This window comes from Festucalex cinctus, chromosome 15 (genome assembly GCF_051991245.1).
Source record: "Festucalex cinctus isolate MCC-2025b chromosome 15, RoL_Fcin_1.0, whole genome shotgun sequence".
NCBI lineage: Eukaryota > Metazoa > Chordata > Actinopteri > Syngnathiformes > Syngnathidae > Festucalex > Festucalex cinctus.
In genome coordinates, this window is record NC_135425.1 from 13624853 (window position 1) to 13643637 (window position 18785).

At 40.8% G+C, this 18785-nt stretch overlaps 3 protein-coding genes across 3 annotated transcripts; all 3 read right to left on the reverse strand.

Moving 5' to 3' along the window:
- Positions 1 to 144: 144 nt before the first annotated feature.
- hcar2 (hydroxycarboxylic acid receptor 2-) lies at positions 145 to 3163 on the reverse strand. Its single transcript, XM_077498031.1, has 2 exons — positions 2908 to 3163; positions 145 to 1344 (listed from the first exon to the last, which is right to left on the reverse strand). Exon 2 carries the CDS (start codon positions 1328 to 1330, stop codon positions 443 to 445), a length of 888 nt encoding a protein of 295 aa, XP_077354157.1. The 5' UTR covers positions 1331 to 1344; positions 2908 to 3163; the 3' UTR covers positions 145 to 442.
- Positions 3164 to 4713: 1550 nt separating this feature from the next.
- Positions 4714 to 13696, reverse strand: sapcd2 (suppressor APC domain containing 2). Its single transcript, XM_077497817.1, has 6 exons — positions 12706 to 13696; positions 10437 to 10570; positions 7701 to 7847; positions 7507 to 7608; positions 6275 to 6382; positions 4714 to 6190 (listed from the first exon to the last, which is right to left on the reverse strand). Exons 1-6 carry the CDS (start codon positions 13439 to 13441, stop codon positions 6062 to 6064), a joined length of 1356 nt encoding a protein of 451 aa, XP_077353943.1. The 5' UTR covers positions 13442 to 13696; the 3' UTR covers positions 4714 to 6061.
- Positions 13697 to 16819: 3123 nt separating this feature from the next.
- On the reverse strand, positions 16820 to 18753 carry tmem141 (transmembrane protein 141). The gene is made up of 5 exons (XM_077497819.1): positions 18586 to 18753; positions 18399 to 18465; positions 17446 to 17529; positions 17265 to 17375; positions 16820 to 17100 (listed from the first exon to the last, which is right to left on the reverse strand). Exons 1-5 carry the CDS (start codon positions 18637 to 18639, stop codon positions 17039 to 17041), a joined length of 378 nt encoding a protein of 125 aa, XP_077353945.1. The 5' UTR covers positions 18640 to 18753; the 3' UTR covers positions 16820 to 17038.
- Positions 18754 to 18785: the final 32 nt, after the last annotated feature.

The window sequence follows — 18785 nt, forward strand, 5'->3', positions numbered from 1 at the left end:
TCCACAAACATATATTGCACTTCTTCTTCTTTTTTTTTTTACATTTAATGTATTCAATCAATACATACAACTATGCACAATCACTGACCACATTATGTGTACCATCTAATGACATCCAGCACAAGACGTTTAGTTGGATAGAAGATAATATTCTTCATTTTTGATTGATTGATCTTTAACACACTGAGCAGCTTTCTGGAAGATCATCACTCAGGAAAATCTTTCAGAGACATCTGACAATCAGGCCTTCACTGACTTTGATCTAAAAGAGGGAAAAATGCACAAATTTGGCCCGATTACTGGTATGCGTTAGTTGGCATATCGTTCTGTTTTGAGTAAAAAAAAAAAAAAAAAAAACACACACAAAAAACCCCCGATGCTTTTTGTATTGGATGTCAGTAGATTGTGCAGCTGTCTCCCAACTACGTTCACGATGTAGAAGCTACTGAAGGTGCGTGACATTGGCCTGACAGCAACCGGGACATGCAACCTTCCCCTTAGAAAGGTAGAGCAGTGGCTGGATGCTACTGCTAAAGTCCATCAGACCGAAGGCGACGTAATGGATGTAACAGCGGAAGACGTCGGGCGAGAAGTAGTGCTGGAAGGGGAAGAGCGCCACCGGCGGGAAGTAGTTGAAGACGATGATGACGAGAATGATGAGCACCGTTTTGAAGGCTCGCTTCTTCACTGGGTGCATCTCGTCCCGGCCGGGCCCGGACTGGCGCAGCGCCCACAGGATGGCGATGTTGCAGAACACCATGAAGGCGAAGGCGGCCAGGATCATGGCGGTGAAGACCTTCTCGAAGTTGACGATGCGGCCCACACACTTGGCAGCGGCGTACGCCAGCGTGACGAGCCACACCAGCATGGCCAGGCCGGCCCGGTGTTGGCGGTCCTTGAGCTCGGTGAAGGTGATGGGGTGCACCACGGCCACATAGCGGTCCAGGCAGATGCAGGAGAGGAAGAGTGGCGACGAGTCCTTCATGCCGTAGAAGAAGCGCAACACGTACCAGGTGCTGCTGGTGGTGAGGAAGACGATGTTGGCCAGCTCCAGCGGCGGGATGAGGCAAAAGAGAACATCGAGGACAGCCAGGTGAAGGATGAAGATGTCCGACGTGGACGAGTCGCCCTTGTTTTTGCGGATGAGCCACAGGACCATGATGTTGGCAGGAATGCCCAGGAACATGTTGACGAACTGCAGGCCCAAGTACCAGATGAGCACGGCCGGCATTTCGCGGCAGCCTTCGTACACCGTGTGCTCCCATGGCGTGGCGTTGACGGGCCGCTGAGAGATGAACAGCACCGAAGAGTTGAGGAATAGGAAACCCATGGCGGGGAGTGAGGCTGGGCGATTATAGGGGGAAAAAAACAATAATCATGATTATATTTTGATTCATATTGAAATCATGATTAATAAACATGATTATTCATTGATTCCAAAAGTTAGTATTTATTCAACTACCAAAATACAACTTTAAATGGATACTTGACGCATTTAGCCATTTTCAGCAGTTAAAAAGTTAATATTTTGTCTGCAATTAATGTGATAACGTCATTATTTTCCATGTACAATAAATACCTTTGAAAACACATTTTGCCACTTGCTGTTGACCGAAAATGACATCATAGGTGCTCAGGAAACATGTAACAACCAATCACAGCTTTAAAAAAAAATAAATAAATACAAATAAAAAAATAAAATAAATAAAGAAAACAAAATTAAAAAAATAAATAAAAATAACAACATCTTACCTGTTTTCTGGGTTTGGTCAGAAAACTGAGCCATGATTGGTTGTTACCCGTTTCCTGAGCACGTGTGATGTCATCTTCAGTTGACAGCAAGTACAATAATGTGTTTTTAAATGTATTAATAGTACATAAAAAATAATGACGTATTTACATTCATTATAGACAAAATATTATCATATCACTGCTGAAAATGGCTACATGAGTTAAGTATCCCTTGAATACAATTTGAAAGAACAACTAGACAATAAATTAGTAACAAAGTGAAAATCATATTATATTCAAATAATAGCTGTCTCTTGTGTGTTCTAGTTAAGAGCAGTGGGATGGATGGATGGATGGATGGATGGATGGATGGATGGATGGATGGATGGATGGATGGATGGATGGATGGATGGTGGTGAAATGCTACACTATAAATACTTAAATAAAGTATGTTTTTATTTAATAAATTATGATTTAAGTAAATTGTTCATTTAATTTTTGTGCATTATTGTTTTATTTGGATATTTTTATTAACTTAAATTATTAAATTATTACTTGAAGTAATGGTAGCATTCATAGTTATGTATTTTTCCTATTTTATGGCTTTATTATTTTGACCTACTAAACTAGCTCTTACTGTCATTGCTCCTTCCTCTAATGCACTATGTCAAGAAAAACCTTCACATGGCATACGAGTCGACATATCACCCACATCACAACACATAATATATATTAATGTATCTATTTTCATCTGTACATATAGTATTGTACATATACACATCGTGTAGACACACATACAAATAGATACAGTATATACACGCATTATCTTTAGCACACCTAGTCCTTAACATTAATCCAATGGACATATACATATAGACCAATACTGTGTGTATTTTATGATGCCACTGTTTGTGATAATTGTCACTGACATACATACTGTATTTATAAAAAGGTGGCCGAGTGGTCAGAGGAGAAGGAAGTACTCAAAAAACAAAATACATTACCGGCATCATAGTAAAATTATTACATGAAAAACACAAGCCTGCCATTGAACGGCACTACAAAAGTGTGTCCAAACCTTTGACGGGTATAAGTGCTGTGATGTCTGTTAGAGTACCAAAATGAGCTAATAGACTTACAAACATGCCATTAAGTTTGTAAATAAAAGCAACTTACCTATTCAATGAATGGGCAAATCAAACCGAGGCTTCTGGATCCTGAGCTTCAACAAATGATGTCCTTCTTGGAAGACACACCAACACTTGAGGGATCCTGTTCCCCATCCTATCGTCCAATCAGAGGGGCAGAAACCAGCCACCATGTCTCTTTGGGGCCCTTGTGCACACACCCATGCAAAGAAGTAAATAAATAAAACACTAGTTTAAAACAATGACACTTGGATGGAAGTGTAAAAGTGAGTCTGACGGAAATAATAACTATTCAAAAGTGGAGTGGAGTGGTGGGGGTTGGTGAGGTGATGCAGGTCCGCGTGGCCGACGTGTTGTGGCAAGCCATCATCCATTCGACACCTATTGGCAATGATGCAACCAAGCAATGCGGGCCCTGACGGAAAATTGACGGCAGTAAACAAGTGATGCAACGGTGCACGAAATCGCTCATGATTCAATTCACCGTAACACTTTGGTGAGTGTTACACCAGGCTGACGTGTTGTTTTTGTTGTTGTTGTTGTTGTTTTGTTTTTTGTACGTCCATATACAATATGAAGCTCATGGAAAGCTCCCAGCCTGGAGAAAAAAAAAAGCTCAGATTTTTTTGTTTTGGAAAATTAGCCTTGTTTAAAATCGTATATTGATCAAAAAATGAGTAATAACATCATTAAATGTACGTGTTTGTCCATTTGTGATTTAATGCTGCAATTTATTTCAGTGCTGCTCCTTCCGGTGTGCCCTTCTTAGCCACCAGGAGGCAGAGTACTGTATGACACACAAACGAAGAGTATTCTTCTTCTTCTACTAGTGTAATATTAGTCATTTTTCATAGACTAATGAATACACTATATGCTTAAGTGCTGTTATTAGGACCCTACCAATTAATCTGCACATATTAGGCCTTTTCAAAACAAAACGTCCAGAGTTTTGCCGATTATATCCCAATATAGTCTTACTTTCTCATGAAACAGTAAATGCTGTTCAGTAGGTATGGGCAGGAAGTAAAGGACATACATGGGTGACAACAATTAACTATGCAAACCGTCAGCATATCAATGACAGTCCCCATTATATGTTAGCATTAAGCTAGCTAGGGGCTCTTCTTACTCAGCCGTTTGTTAGTTAATCACACAAGCTCACGAGTGATCCGCGTATCTCCGGTTGAAATATGTGGTGGGGTTTGTTTACCTTCGGCATCCGTCTTTGGAAATTGCTGTAGGTCTCCCTCCAGAAGATGTCCTATTAAAGGCGAGGATCTCCAATTGTGCATTAGTACAGTTGCAAAACACAGTGCAAGACAGACAGTTTCACGCAAGATAAGGGGAGTTCAGCCAACGCAATGAACAGTATATCTATCTGCCTGTCTTATATTGCCGTCAGGTAGTCAAGACAACATTATATTTGTGTTGGAAACCATAATTTAGTGTCAGAAATAAAAACAATGCAAAGACGTTTTTTTCACCCTGTTTGCTCGTATTTATTATTTTACATTTTATTCATAGTTGAAGTACTTGTGATAGAAAGCAGAGAGAAAAAATGTGTCACTCACATTATGTACTTTGAGCAGCAAAAAAAAACAACAACTTAACATTCAACAGTACATAACTATGTTATATGTAGACATCCCAGCAGTACCATAAATTTCCTGTATACACTTACAGCTTATTATTATTGTTTAAGTGGCAAACTAGCTACTGTAAAGAGTTTCTGTGTAAAAGTATTGGAGGGCTACACATTTAGCTACACAGGATCAATATTGCAGGCCATGCACTCACATAGAAGAGTAAAACAGGAAATGTATTATTTAAAAAAAAAAAAAAAAAAAAAAAAAAAGGTGTTTTTAAACAATTCCCAAACAAGTGAATACTTCTTTCACTTTCCTCAGCGTGCAAACTTTCAAATTTCTCTCCTCCGCCTCTGCATTGACTTCACGTTGGCTTGAAGGCTAACAACCTCCCTCCACGCCATCATTATCTCACAAAAACAACGCATCGAACATGCTACTTGAATATAAGAACCTTCGTGTTTAAATAAAATGGGGAAAAAACAACAACACTCCAACCAGAGTCAGTAATAAGAGGGAATATTGAAAGAGAAAGAAAGAGTAAACTTGTTTCAAATGAAGAAAGTAAAGTTTTAAAAATGTAAACAAAAGGTGTAGGTGATGACTTGCATGGAAGAATACAGTATGGGGTTTTATCTCATGAGATTCTGCTCCTGTTTTTGTTATTGTTGTTGCTTTGCACAAGGTGATTGTTTTCTATGAAAGTACAGTATTCCGCCCACATAAGTTCACTATTCTAAAATTTACCTATTCCTATTTTTTTCTGTGGAAAGTACTACCCCTATCCCTAAGACTGCACCTGTTTAAATGGTACAGTAGTACAGTAGTACAGTAATTGGACCAAAGTACTGTACTGTAGTGCCTTGGCATACTAGTTTAATTTGTTATTTAAGGAAAAATATCACTCTATATGAACACAGAGTAACATCACAATTAAACCGGATGTATTAGCATTAAACAGTGTGTGCATCATGATTTAATGCTGCAATCCAATTTAGTGTGTTGCTCCTTCTTGTGTGCCCACCATGGCCACCAGGAGGCAGTGCTGTATAACACATGCATGCAGACTCAAACAAACAACAGACTTCTTCTACGACTACTCAGTAAGTTTGTAGTTCTTTTTTGTCAAGGATATAAAATCTATGCCTTTGAGTATTACTCTATTATCTATATTATCTATAATGGCATTTTCCATTTATGCTAGCATTAAGCAAAAAGGAGCCACCCATAAGCCATTGTTTGTTTTAAATACACAATGTGTAATTGTTTTGGTTTAAGGCTTACTTTGACAGTAAACGTCAACTTTCTAACTCCAATCTCGTACCTCAAAAAACTCATAAGCCGTGTCAACTTGTATTTCAAGGTACCACAAGTGGGGGTGCGGGTGGGGGTGGGGCATTGCTATTGTGAAGAAAATGATTATGTTGGAGTCAAGTGGCTTGGAGTGTTTCTGCCTCTTATAGTGCACAATTAGCTTGTGAAGTGGAGAGGCGTTACAAGTTGCAGTCAAGGGGTGTTGAAAAAGGTGCATGGCTGCCACAAAAGGTCAATCGGGTAAACAACGGGGTCAGTCAAATCCGACCTACTGCGTAAAGTTCAGATGAAAGTGGAGTCCATGGCGCTGGTGTCCTGGATGCTACGGGAACGCGCCTCAAACAGCTGCTTTATTAGCGCCGACTTCTCCTGCTCCAGCTGGGCGATGCGCTCGCTCTTCTCTGTCACCTCCTTCATGGGAGAAGATGAGGAGAAAGGAAGGATATAAAACTCAGATTGTCCAAAATGTTAATGGAGGAATGGACTTTGGGGAACCTGTGTGAGGAGTCTGTTCTGGTCCTTCAGTCTCAGGATGGCTTGTGGTGGAGCAGGAACTGGAGGCTGGGAGGTTGTCGTCTGACCGCCACTAGAAGGGAAGGATGACTGGGAAAATGAAACAAAGACATGTTCAGCATACTATACTGTAATACATAACACAGTATACAGTAAAGTTGTCCGTCCATGTTTTTTTTTTCGGGGTCAGCTGGAACGGATTAAGTGCATTTCCATTCATTTCAAAGGAGAAAGATGATTTACACAAAGTGTTAGTTACAATTTTTGTCTTGGTCTGAGATTCTAATTCTGAAGTAACTGAGGTCACCTCTGGTGTGCCTCAAGGGTCCATGCTGGGCCCTAAGCTTTTTCTTACTTCCATTATTGATTTAAGTTATGTATTACTATTTGTGATGATACTAAACTGTATGGTTATTTAAGCCGTTATCATGACGTTAAAGATTTAATCCAATTTGATTTGGATGCAGTTTATCAGCGGTCCAAGTAACAAGCACCTGGAAATAGCAGCACAAAATGCTTTGTTGCACATTATGGCTATGCTAATCCAGAATTGGACTTTCAGGTAGGTGGCATTGGCACTGGTGATAATATAGTTTGTGATTTGGGAATAGACTTTTTTGGAAATTTTAGGTTTTCTCATCATTTTTTCCACTATAACAAAAAGAGGCTTCTTGAAAGTTGACCTTATTTTTGGTCATTTTCATAATCGTAATTTTTTGTTGTTGTTTTTTTGGTGAAATTATATGAAGTATTTAAATTTGCAACATTCTAAATTGGACCTTAGGAAATATTTGTTTAGTAGCAGGGTAGCACCATTATGGAGCAATCTTAGTCGTAACTGTCTCACACTGGCAACTTTTCCCAAGACGTGCGGCTCAACTATCATTTGATTAATTTTGGGGTTCGACCTCAGTCCCTCCTGATCAATTTACTTCTTTGGCTTTGTTTAAACGTTGTTGTTGTTGTAATGCATACATGTGATTTTTTTTTTCGTTTTGTTTAATGTTGCTGTTGGTTTGGAATGTTTTGTTTACTGGCTAACAATAAATCAAATCAAATCAAATCAAAACAAGTTAAGTCAACTTTTATATCAAGGCACCACTTTATTAATATTACACATGAATGCATGCATAGTGTTTTGGGCAGGAAATTATTCTGTATGTATGATATAGTATAGCAATGATATGTGTTATGTGTGGCAAGTGGATTCTCACCATTCCATTACAGCAAATGAGGTCATTGAGGCACCGGTTGACTTCCTGTAATTTGGGAATAAGAATGTTGATGCGACTCTGGTTGGCTTCAGTGAAGAAGTCCTAAAAAAAAAAAAATGAAAAAAAAAAATGAAAAAAATACACTTATACTCATTGCAAGATGTGTAATTGGAGTATGCTGCGTCTTTACTCACTGTGCACTGGGAGTTCTGCCCAACCTGCCGCTGTCTCTCAGTGACATTATGGATCTGGCCCTGGTACCAGTCTCTGGCGCGCTCCACCACCTCCAGGCCCGCCAGCAGGGAGTCCTTCTCCTGCTCCAGCTCCTTCATTTGCTTCAGCTGCAAAACAGAAATGTGCTTTTTAGGAAGACACAAAGAGCACAAACTCCATGTCGTCGACACGACTTCAGAGCAAGATCTCTTTTGTGAAGAAGGTGCAGACAAAGATGCAGAGTCCGACTGAATCCTGAACAATGTCGAGAGGAGCCATCAGTCAGGCGTCATGGCAACCGCGCAGCAACCTAAGAATGGAGTAAATAGCTAGCGCCTCAATTACGGCCACCCCTCTGTGCCTATGAAAGTTGTGCTGACCTGGCTGTCCATGCTGCACAGTCCTGGCCTCATCGCTGGCATTCAGCCACACCCCCGACCCTACTACGTGCCCCTTACATGGTTCCATCCCGCCATCCCATGTTTAAACAACTTCATCAAAGCAGGTTGAACTCATTCGTTGGCCTGTGTCTAAATAAGGAAGACAAGCGAGTGTGTTGCTGGTGAAAAGAGTGAGGCTGTGTCAATGAAATGTGTATAAAACTGAGAGCGACAGAGGGTCGAAAGCAGTGTGTGTGTGCGACCCAGCTGGCGCATAAATACACAACACACACACACACACACACACACAGTAACAGCACAACAGTTGCACAGGCTGCTTGGCACAAAGGATGAAAGAGCGACTATACAACAGCGGGTCATAGGCGATAAACAATCCCTGAATACAGTGACAAAAGGATTACTGAGGGGAAATATCTTAAACATGCTTTTACAAGGCAAAAACTTTGTGTTGCATTCAACAGGTATCGTATCCAAAACATCACAGCAAACTTTTAACTCCAGTATCGAATAGAGCAGTGATTCTCAAACAACCACACAAAAACAGTAATTTAAATAAAAACTTGGCTTCCCAAGTACCACCAAAATGACCAACATTAAAATTCAGCAGCATAGTAGGCGAAAGTGGTCCTGAAAAACAAAATGGATTTTTTTTTCTTTGTATTTTTATTTTTTTTTTTAATACAGTTCCCCATTGTGCGGCTAACAAATGCTATCTTATCTTATATAAAGGGAACAGTCATTTAAAAAAAAAACTAAAATAATAATCCAATTAAATGTATTGTACATAAAACTAAAAATAAATACAAAAATAAACATTTAAAAACAAACAGCTTTTAAAGATCAACTTCAAATCATTTATACTAAAAAGTTAAATACAACTGAACAGTACAGGCGGTGATTATTTTGCATATCACCAGAGGGAGCCCGTGCAATACTGATAGAGGAAAGTCTCTCGTCTGTGCCTGTTTAAATCTCACCGTTCTATACAGTGTATTATGGTAATGAAGTTTAGTATATATGTCCCCTTTTATTCATAATGTAGTATGTTCATGCAGTATTGGACAGTTATAGTATAATACAGTATAGTGGTCAACAGTACACACTGCTGATGCATTAAATTTCCTATTCAATATAGCGTAGTATCATGCTATGGATTCAGTATAGTCCAGTTTAACAAAATCCCTTTTTATGCATAGTAGTAATAATATATTTAATTTTTAAATGCACTTTACATTTCAAAGAAATCTCAAAGTGTTACAGATGAGGGTTAAAACAAATTACAGTAAATAAAACAGTTAAAACAAAAAAATCTAACAGAGTTTCAAAAAAGTATACTATAGTACAGTGTAACTCTATAGTACATAGATGTCTATTGTTAATATGCACATTTCCATATAGTATATTGTTAGTGTAGTAAAGCACAAGTTAAAACCTGTCTAAAATCCACGATACTAAACTCACTGTTCCCCAAACATAACCAAAAAGTTGCCACTCAACTCTTCCACCGACTCACCCACAGGAAAAAGTGCAGGGCCTTGCCACTGTACAAGCTGCTGCTGAGAGGGATGAACACGGTGGTGTACGCGGCCCACACCGCCGTCCAGGCCGGGCCGGCTTCCTCCACGTCCACCGGGCCCCTGGGCCCGACCCGGCTCGCTACCATCGGGGCAGCAAAGTCGGCCTCGGTGGGAGGGACGCGGGGAAGGGGGAGGAGGAGCGGGGCAGGGTGGGGGCAGGGGAGGTGGGAGAGGAGGAAGAGAAGGGGGAGAAAGGGGAGGAGGGTAGTTGGTCGTCCTCCTCGGACACAGAGGCGAAGGAGACGCCGGCGTGGAGAAAGGAGGAGATCGGGCATGCGAGGGAAGGTGGGAAAATGGTGGAAGGCAAGGGGGGAGAGAGACTGAGAGGAGGCAGGCATGAGCTCCGGAGGGGAGGGTGGGAGTTGCACCGTGAGGGAGTGGAGGGGGGAGGCCCAGGGAAGTAGGGGTGGGAGGGGAACGGGGGAGCCAATAGGAGGTCAAATGGGACTTTTCTCCTGTTATTCTATTTTCTCCTGTACTGTACAATCCATCCATGCACTTTCTTTAGATTAGCATCACGGGTGAGCTGGAGCCTGACTTTGAGAGGGAAGCTACATTCGACCCAAGAGTGGCATATGGCAGGCAAAACAGATTCAAACTCAGAACCGCCGAAATGCGAGGCAGACATGATAACCACCACCCTTTACACAGCATAGTTTGTTGCTCTGATGTGATAAATGCAGAGGTCACGTGTGTGTATAAATGAACTTTGAACGCCATTTTGGAGCAGCACACCGACCATTTCGTAGTCCACTCCGTTGCTGATTGTGTGGCGCCTCTGCTCCTCCCGACCGCGGCTGTGTCGCCTGGAGCCTCCGTTGAAACCCGTCGCAGACTCGCTTTGGGATCTGGGCAAATTAGATTTGGCAACACCTGGACACATGTGAAAGTGATGATTGTTTTTTTGTGTGGCAATACGGGACAATATAGTTACCAACCGGGGTCAGACGTTACTAGTGGTAACCACATGAGGGAGCTATTCAAAATGGACACATGACGGAGTATTTAGGCCACAGTGAATTTTTTTTAATTCTCTAAAATACATTACATTAAAATTGATACTGACCTTTTATTCCACAAATATACATCTTTTTTTCCCCTCAAAAATATGCAAATTTATTTTTTGTAATATTGCAACAATAATCTCGAAAGCATAGAACTTAATGTTGAAAACATCCAACTTTATGATCAGAATATTCTTCTTGCAGAGAAAGTGAACTTCTGGCAGGATTTTTTGGTGGGAGATTTCACATCTGTCATGATTTTGGCAAGGCCGGACCTGCGTCCTGTAATCTGGACTAATCCTACTGGGTTTGACTGCATGCAAGAGATTACGGCACGGACAAGTGCTGCTCTGTTTGTCCACGCTAAACGGCAGAAAATATGAGGCCCGAAACATGGGGATTTGAGGATACTGAACGCCTAGATAAAGTGCACAAATAACAGTTTTCTGGAAAATATTTTGGTAATTGAATGCTGTCATGTTATTTTGAGAGGCGGTCTTCACTAATGCTAATAGGCCACTTCTCAGCCAGAGGCCGTAAAAGTCAGAGAATATCCAAAGTTTTGTATCGTTTCACGTCAGCGATCGCTAATACATTCAAAGGTAACAAACAATGTAAGATAGTTTGGTAGTCTACCATTGCTTCATTAAACAAGCATGAAAATACTTTATAAAGAATAATCAGTCAATCAAAACACAAACAACATTCCACACTCGTTTGCTGACACCCACATCACTCACCAGTCCAGTGCCCACCTTTTAAAGCCATACACACTCACAAACAGACTACAGCAGAACATGAGGATGGCGACACCAAGTGGACAGAAATAATACCTGCACCTCACATGTAAATTATGCGTTCATACGTCATTATCCGATTATCTATTAATCAACGGGATAAATGGTAGGATACTTTCAAATTAAACATCCACAGCTATAATCTTCTTTTTAGGAAAGTACAATATCAATAGTTATGTAATTGAAAATACTTGACATCATACCATACCACAAATGGAAGCTATGCTGTACTGGTGCAGCGTTGTGTTTTGTTCAAGTCAAATACAATAAAAGTCAGCGGCAACGGGTGCTACCGGGTGGAAAAATCTCTTGAAACTTTTCAAACGAGCCAAGTTAGCAGGGAGTGAGGGAATGTCACCCTCGAGGCAGGCTGGCTGTGCGGCGATCAGACTTAACCCAGAGAGACTCATCAGGGGGTTGAGCGTGTGTGACAGCTAGCCAGTGCGGTTGTGAGAGCGACCCGAGGAGACGTACGAGTGAGATAATGAGCTAGCAGGATTCCTAAAGCGTTACTTCCCTCACACCGGGGGAGAATTGACCATCGGCAGTCACGCAGCGCCAGGGCCAAGGCACCAAAGGAAGGATGGTACATGTCTGACCTCTGACCTGGCCTGGCTTTAACGACAGCAGTAAATCAGCGAGTTACAACAAGCTCAACATCCATCCATCCATTTTCTTAACCGCTTGCTCTTCACAAGGGTTGTGGGGGTGCTGGAGCCTATCCCGGCTCTAGTTTTTTATTGATTTTAAACATTCATGAGCCAGGATAAATATTAGTTGATGTATTTGCTGTCGATACACAGCTTAATGCCATTGTGGCTGCAACTGATGTCTCTTGTTAAGATGTTTTTTCTTTGAAAGATATTTGCTGTTGACATGCATCAAGTGCACTGTCAGGTAAAATATAGAATATTCTTTTTAAATTTTTTATTATATTTTTGTATTTTTGTTTTGTTTTGCTATTTTTTTGTGGACAAATCTTAAAAGTGTTCTTTTCCCACGTATTCAAGAATATTTTGGCTTTTTTTTTAAAAGGTGTTTTTTTTTTCTAAACAACTAAATGGGCAGCAACTATTCGCGAATTTTCGGCTGACAGCCGAAATAACATTGTCCCTGCATTTTATTAACATTGTTTTATGATGACTGGGCAACTCTATTCGAATTCATATTCATAAACTAGAAATGACTTCGTGTTGCACAAACTTACTTGGCGTTTGAAGCTGCGGTGACTCCAGGGCCAGCGACTCGATGGACCTCACCCGGCTCTGCTGCTGTTGGGGTGCCTTTGAGACGTGACCCGGTTCCTCCCGGTAACACCCGCTTGCCTCCTGAGGGGCGGGGATCCGCTCCAGACTCCGACCGGGTCTCGCATACCCCGCCCCGTACATCGCCGGTCCGCACGCCGGATGACCGACTCCCTCCTCCGGCCTGGGCCGACTCATCAGTGAGGACGCGCGGTGCGGCTGGATGTTGGTCACGTTGCTCGGCCCCAGCGGGCGTACCTTGTTCTCCACCCGGGGGCAACCGGACCGCGGGGCGGGCTGCGGAGGGACGGCCGCCTGCGCCTTCGACTGACAGCGGTTCTCTGGGTTAAGCATGGAGTAGCGCAGCCCCGCCACGAAGCGCTCGAACGTGAGGCAGCCGTGCGGTGGGGTGACCCGGCGCAGGCAACTCAACACCCCGCCGGGTAGCTCCCGAGTGTCGGCGCCCTGCCAGCGGCTTTCGATCTCGGATATGTGGACGTAGCCGCGACCGGCGTCGTCCAGGATGTCAAAGAGGGTCCGCAGGCTGTGAAGAAACGCTTTGGGCAGTCCGTCCGTGGTATAGTCTCCCTCTTTCGGGTGTGTTTTCCCGCGAAAGGCGTCTTTTCTGGGCCCAACTCGGCCATAAATTGCCGATGTTCCGCTCATTTTGCTGCCCTGCTCCGTGGCTATCAAAGCCATGACTTCGATCGAGTACTTCCAGTTAGCATAAACCACCACGAGACGGACTACTTTTCCTATCTGAAAAAATAATAATAATAACTAACCAAAACACGCAACTCGACTTAACATAAACTATCATATCACATATGTTTTCTAAACTAGTTATACGGCTTCAGTGTCATGTTTAATCCCGCGTTGGCTAGTGAAACTTCACTTTTTAATCGTCCCGTGTGTGAATAATACACTCCTCCCGTAGAGTCCAGCACCGCCCTTCAAATGTATGTGCTCGAGCGCTCTCACCCAGCCCATTGGTCGAGGCGTTCCAAAGCCGAGCTCTGATTGGCGGAGAGCGGAGGTAAGCTGCAGTTTGAGTTGCTTTGTGTTAAACATGTATTACTCATAATAGTGGGACGTTATTCCTATAGGGTCTTGTGATTTGGAAAAATATGCTGCTAGTGCTCAAGACAAAGAAGTCAATCCAACTTTATCCTTTCAATTTTATTTGAATCTGTGAAAATTAGCACGTTATAGTCTATTATTTTTGCACATTTATTCAAACTGCAATGATACTTTTATCTGGGGCACAAGTGTAAACAAACTATAACTACAATGATTGAATGAATCAAAAGTGCCCTGCACTCTTTATCTCTCTATCTATCTCTCTATCTCTCTATCTATCTATCAATCACTAATTTTAGTATATCAACTGACATACATCGGCCTATTTTTATATGAGAAGTAAGCCTTGTTGTATCCCACATATTACAATTGTTTGGATGGTACAAAGTGTAACGATTTGTATTTACACCAACCTCTAAGGAGCAAAACATTTCTTCTCCACCTTCCCGAGTCACTTACTGTATATAGTCCCAACCTGTCAGGGCTTGACGCTTCCATCTGTTTTGCAAACGTCCCAGGGTGCCTCATGTTGAAACAACAGTGAATTGAATTCCCTGTCATTTAAACCCTGCCCACTTTTCCTGTTTGATCAGATAATACCGGAATTGTCCTACTATTTTTGATGTGATGCCCCAAGGATGTCAATCGACAGTTGCCTTCACATAATCAATCATGTGCTGGTTATTCTAGTCAACAAATAAAATGGGTGGGCTTTGATAGTGGCTATGGGCTGCGCATACAGTAGAGATCAAATAGAGCAAATGATCAAGTAGCCTCAGATTTACTTGCTAACCGTTGGGTGCTGCAGAAATGTTGTAAATAGTGTTTGCATTGGGCTGGCTGAGCGCGTGAGCTGCTGTTATATAACCCGAGAAAGTGACTGACAGAAAGAGGAGAGCGGTCACAGCGAGATGGCTCGTGCGCTCCTCTTCTGCTGTCATGCCGATGCACACACATTCACGGTCTGATAGGGTGAAATGTCGTGCACATTTGAGCATTTTTTTCTAATTATAGAATGGAATAACAATAGTATGTCCAGTTTTGCAGACATAAGAAGAATCGTAACGTCTGTCGTAGTACCAGAACTGCATCCAGACTGATGGAAAATCTAAAGAGAAGGAAAGAGCAGTAGTCAAAAAGGAAATAAAAGGCTCTAGGCTAACTGTTAGATTTTCTGAGTTTATAGCTCGACTGAAGTTGGTGTTCTACCGAAAAGGACTTTCCATCGTAAATATTGAACTGTTTTAACAATTATAATTGGTCAATACCATTTTCTGAGCAAATCAGGGAAAGAAAATCACTCTTAACACACCACACCAGAGCATCATCACTCAGGTTAATCTTTTAGCAACATCTGACAATTAGGCCTTCGCTGTGTGATCACAAGTGAGGAAAAATGCTCAAATTCAGCCTGATTGTCAGCATGCGTATGTGTGCCCCTTTTTAGTCCTGCCAGAGATTGTCAAGTGTTCTCCAGCTGCTTGTTTGAATCACATTTCCACTCGTGTTGACACTCTTGGCTCTCTCATTATTTCCTGTTTGTCCCGTTTCTCTTTTAGCGGCGTCTGTGTGCATGTGACGAGGGATTTGAGATTTGCTCCATCCAAAAGACAGAGAGAGGGGCAAATGTTCAAAACCTTCACATCTTGGAGATGTTTGAACATATTTGAGTAATTGCAATAGGAGGATGAGCACATGGTAGATCTGCACCCAGGAGGCAATAAATGACATTAAAAACATAGCCAAAACATTCCCTTTTTCCAATTTGTAATTGGAAATTGATTTTGTTAGTCACGCCACTGCTGTGAGCTTGCGTTGGCAGCTCACAGTTAGAGATTTAGCATGTTCTTGGAGTATTAAAAAGCATGACCTTTAGATCTGTGTGTTCACTTCTCATGAAAACCAGGATTGTTGGAAGGAGCAGAACATGTGGTGGATTCGTTTTAAGCGGCGGTACACAGACTGATAATCGGGCCGAAAAGTGAGTGACATAACAATAATCAGGCTTTTTTTTTTGTTAGCATTTTCCTTGCTTTCTGATCAAAGTCAATAAAGGCCCAAGACTAAAATCGATAACCACCTTCACAATCTAATGTCAAGTATTTAAAAAATTACATTTTTTACAAATACAATAATGTCCATGAATATAAACAAGAATTTTCACCCAACTTCCTAATTATGTGACTGGTAATCCCGGCGCAGAGTCTCTTTGTTGAGCATCCACTGAGTTATTGACCAGTCTAAAATGCGCTGGAGCAAAAAATAAATAAATAAATAAATAAATAAATAAATAAATAAATAAATACTAATTCCAGATTATAAGCTTAACATCTGATGCCTACCAAAAAGAACCAGGCTAAATCCTGACTTTCAGCGTATCTGTTTATGACAATTTATCAACTGATTTTATGGGTCGGGAGTTTTCCCTCATGTGCTATGTTAGGTAGTGTTTCTAAGGAGAATTGATCAAATTGTAATATTCTAACAGTTTGTATGCTGACGTACAGCAAAATAGTATCCACAGTTTGGAAAGGCAAATGGTGTTCTAATGGTTTGAATCAGTTGAGATATGTGGATGAATGAGGTCAATTTGTAAAAAGCTTCCATTTATTTGGAAATTGGACATTGGAAAACTTAATTGGGCAAAAAGTGGGAATTCTTGGAACATGATAGGTCATCAAAATGGGGTAAACATTTTGAAATTGGAATGGTTTGTGGAAGGATTAGGTCAACTTGAAAAATATCCATTATTTGTCAAATGTTGTCATGTAAATGTGTATTTGATTTTTTTTATGTGAAAAATAGTTCAGAATATTTCCTGAATGAGCTGAACTGATTTTAGTTAGAATAGTTTGAACTGGTTGAAAAAATGAGTCAAATTTTTAAAAATTCTTCCTGACAAAAAGGCAAAACAATTCCTCACTGAGCAGAAATCTAGTTTAGTTTTACTTTTGACTGATATTTCTGAAAAATCTTGCTACAAAGTGGGGGGACCTGTGGAATTTACAATCTAGTTTTATTATTCATATTACTCATTATACACATGCATGACAGTTAAGAATGTGACGTAAACACAGTTACTAAAGGTTGTATGAAAGTTGACAGTTTGACTATGGAACAGCTTATTCATTTATATATTATATTTCCCTTGCAAAAAACACACTTGAAAACAGACAGACTGGCTCCACTGTATAATAATGTTCTTTTTAAAAGATTTCAATCCATCACGTCACCATATTTTGTCTTCCGAGCTCCCGGTGGTTCTTCTCTTTTAGACACTAAAAGACAAAAGTAGACAGTAGGTTTATGGTCACAAGTCAAAAAGAAAATCTGTCAAATGAAGGTAAGTTGGGTCACTCGCATCTCAAGTCACCACTATATGTCTGTTATGTCTGGAAGTCCAGTCAATCATACTGTACAGCACATTCAGCCAATGACTTACGTTGTGGCGGCAACCTATCTGAGACTTTGCCAGTTTTGAGTAACAACCAGAGGTCGGAGCATTTCTGCGATTCCCTCCGTGTCACAGTGTAGCTGCCCACCGATGATCCCACTAAGAGAAACAAGAGATGGAGACGTCTTAGAAAGTTGATTTGGGGGGGAATTACACTCTGATTTCTCACCTATGGAAACAAGCAGGTTCCACTGCAGAGGATAAGCCAGTCTTATAAATAGAAGCTTCTGGATAGCAAAAAGGCCTATAGCACCTGTAGAGAAGGTCGAAATAATACGATATCACACAGCTATGACTTATTGGTAAACTACAGCGACATGTTATGCTAACATGAAGATAAAATACAATTTTTTTATCCTCTGCAAAAAAAAGAAAGAAAAAAAATCTAATATTAATGCAGCTGACTGAGTGAGTTGTGAAACTCTTCTTTGTGAGTGTCTATATTTGTACTAACCCCCTTCAGTGGCCAAAGCAAGCACAATGTGGGGCTGGAATTGATTAATGGCATTTCCATTCATTTCAGACAGTAAAGAACATATGAGATCCAAGTGTGATGAGTTACATGCATGGTGACGGGACAAAGTAATAATTCAAGGAATGCAATGAACATAGGCCTGCATATTTGACATTTTTGCGTTCAAAATAAAATGGGTTACAAATGCAATGTTTTCAGAACGTGTCTGCGTCTTTTTTGTTTGTTTTCTAAGGTTGTTTTGGCAATAAGGCTAAATAAATTACATTTTCATCTTTATTTTGTGCACTGGGGCTCATAAGGCCTCTTTCCAATGTGTTCTCAAAAAAAGCTGTAAATGAAACGAAATGCTCGAAATGGATCAATAATTCTTCAGAAATGGAGTATATGTGACCCAATACCTTTGTCCACATCTTCTACCACACATGCCTGAGGGTTATTTCGCCTTCATGTGGTAAATACTAGTTATATATTGGCAATTATTTCTCTCCTATTTAGCAGAAGTTATCAACAGAATGTTCAGTCTTTCGGGGAAAATGTAAAAACGCGTTTTATTTATTAGTAAGGATTAGTAAAGTAAGTAAAAAATAAATAAAACAAATAATAATAATAATAATAATAATAATAATAATAATGCACGTACTACGTACCAAGAACAAAGCTTCCGGTCCCCTTCATGAAGGCGCGTGACTGACAGGCAGCATAACTTTCTATACCCTGAAAGACAAAATTACAAATGAAGGGCTAAAAGACATAATTATATTTTCCTTTAAGTCGCCAGTGGGAAAAAAAATAAGCACAAGGTCAACATGACACGCAAAACTTTTAAATGCTCACCGGGTGTTTTTCAACCAGCTTATCGTCCACGCGAGTGAGCCCAAGATTGACCATTTTGTGTATTACAATCTACAGTTTAAAGTAATTTCATGGCTAGCAACATTGGATTTGGCTAACATGACGAACTGCACCCAGTTGCTATCGGAGACTTACAAAACATTCTAAGAGGATGAACAAAACTAGGGCGACACCCACGGAAC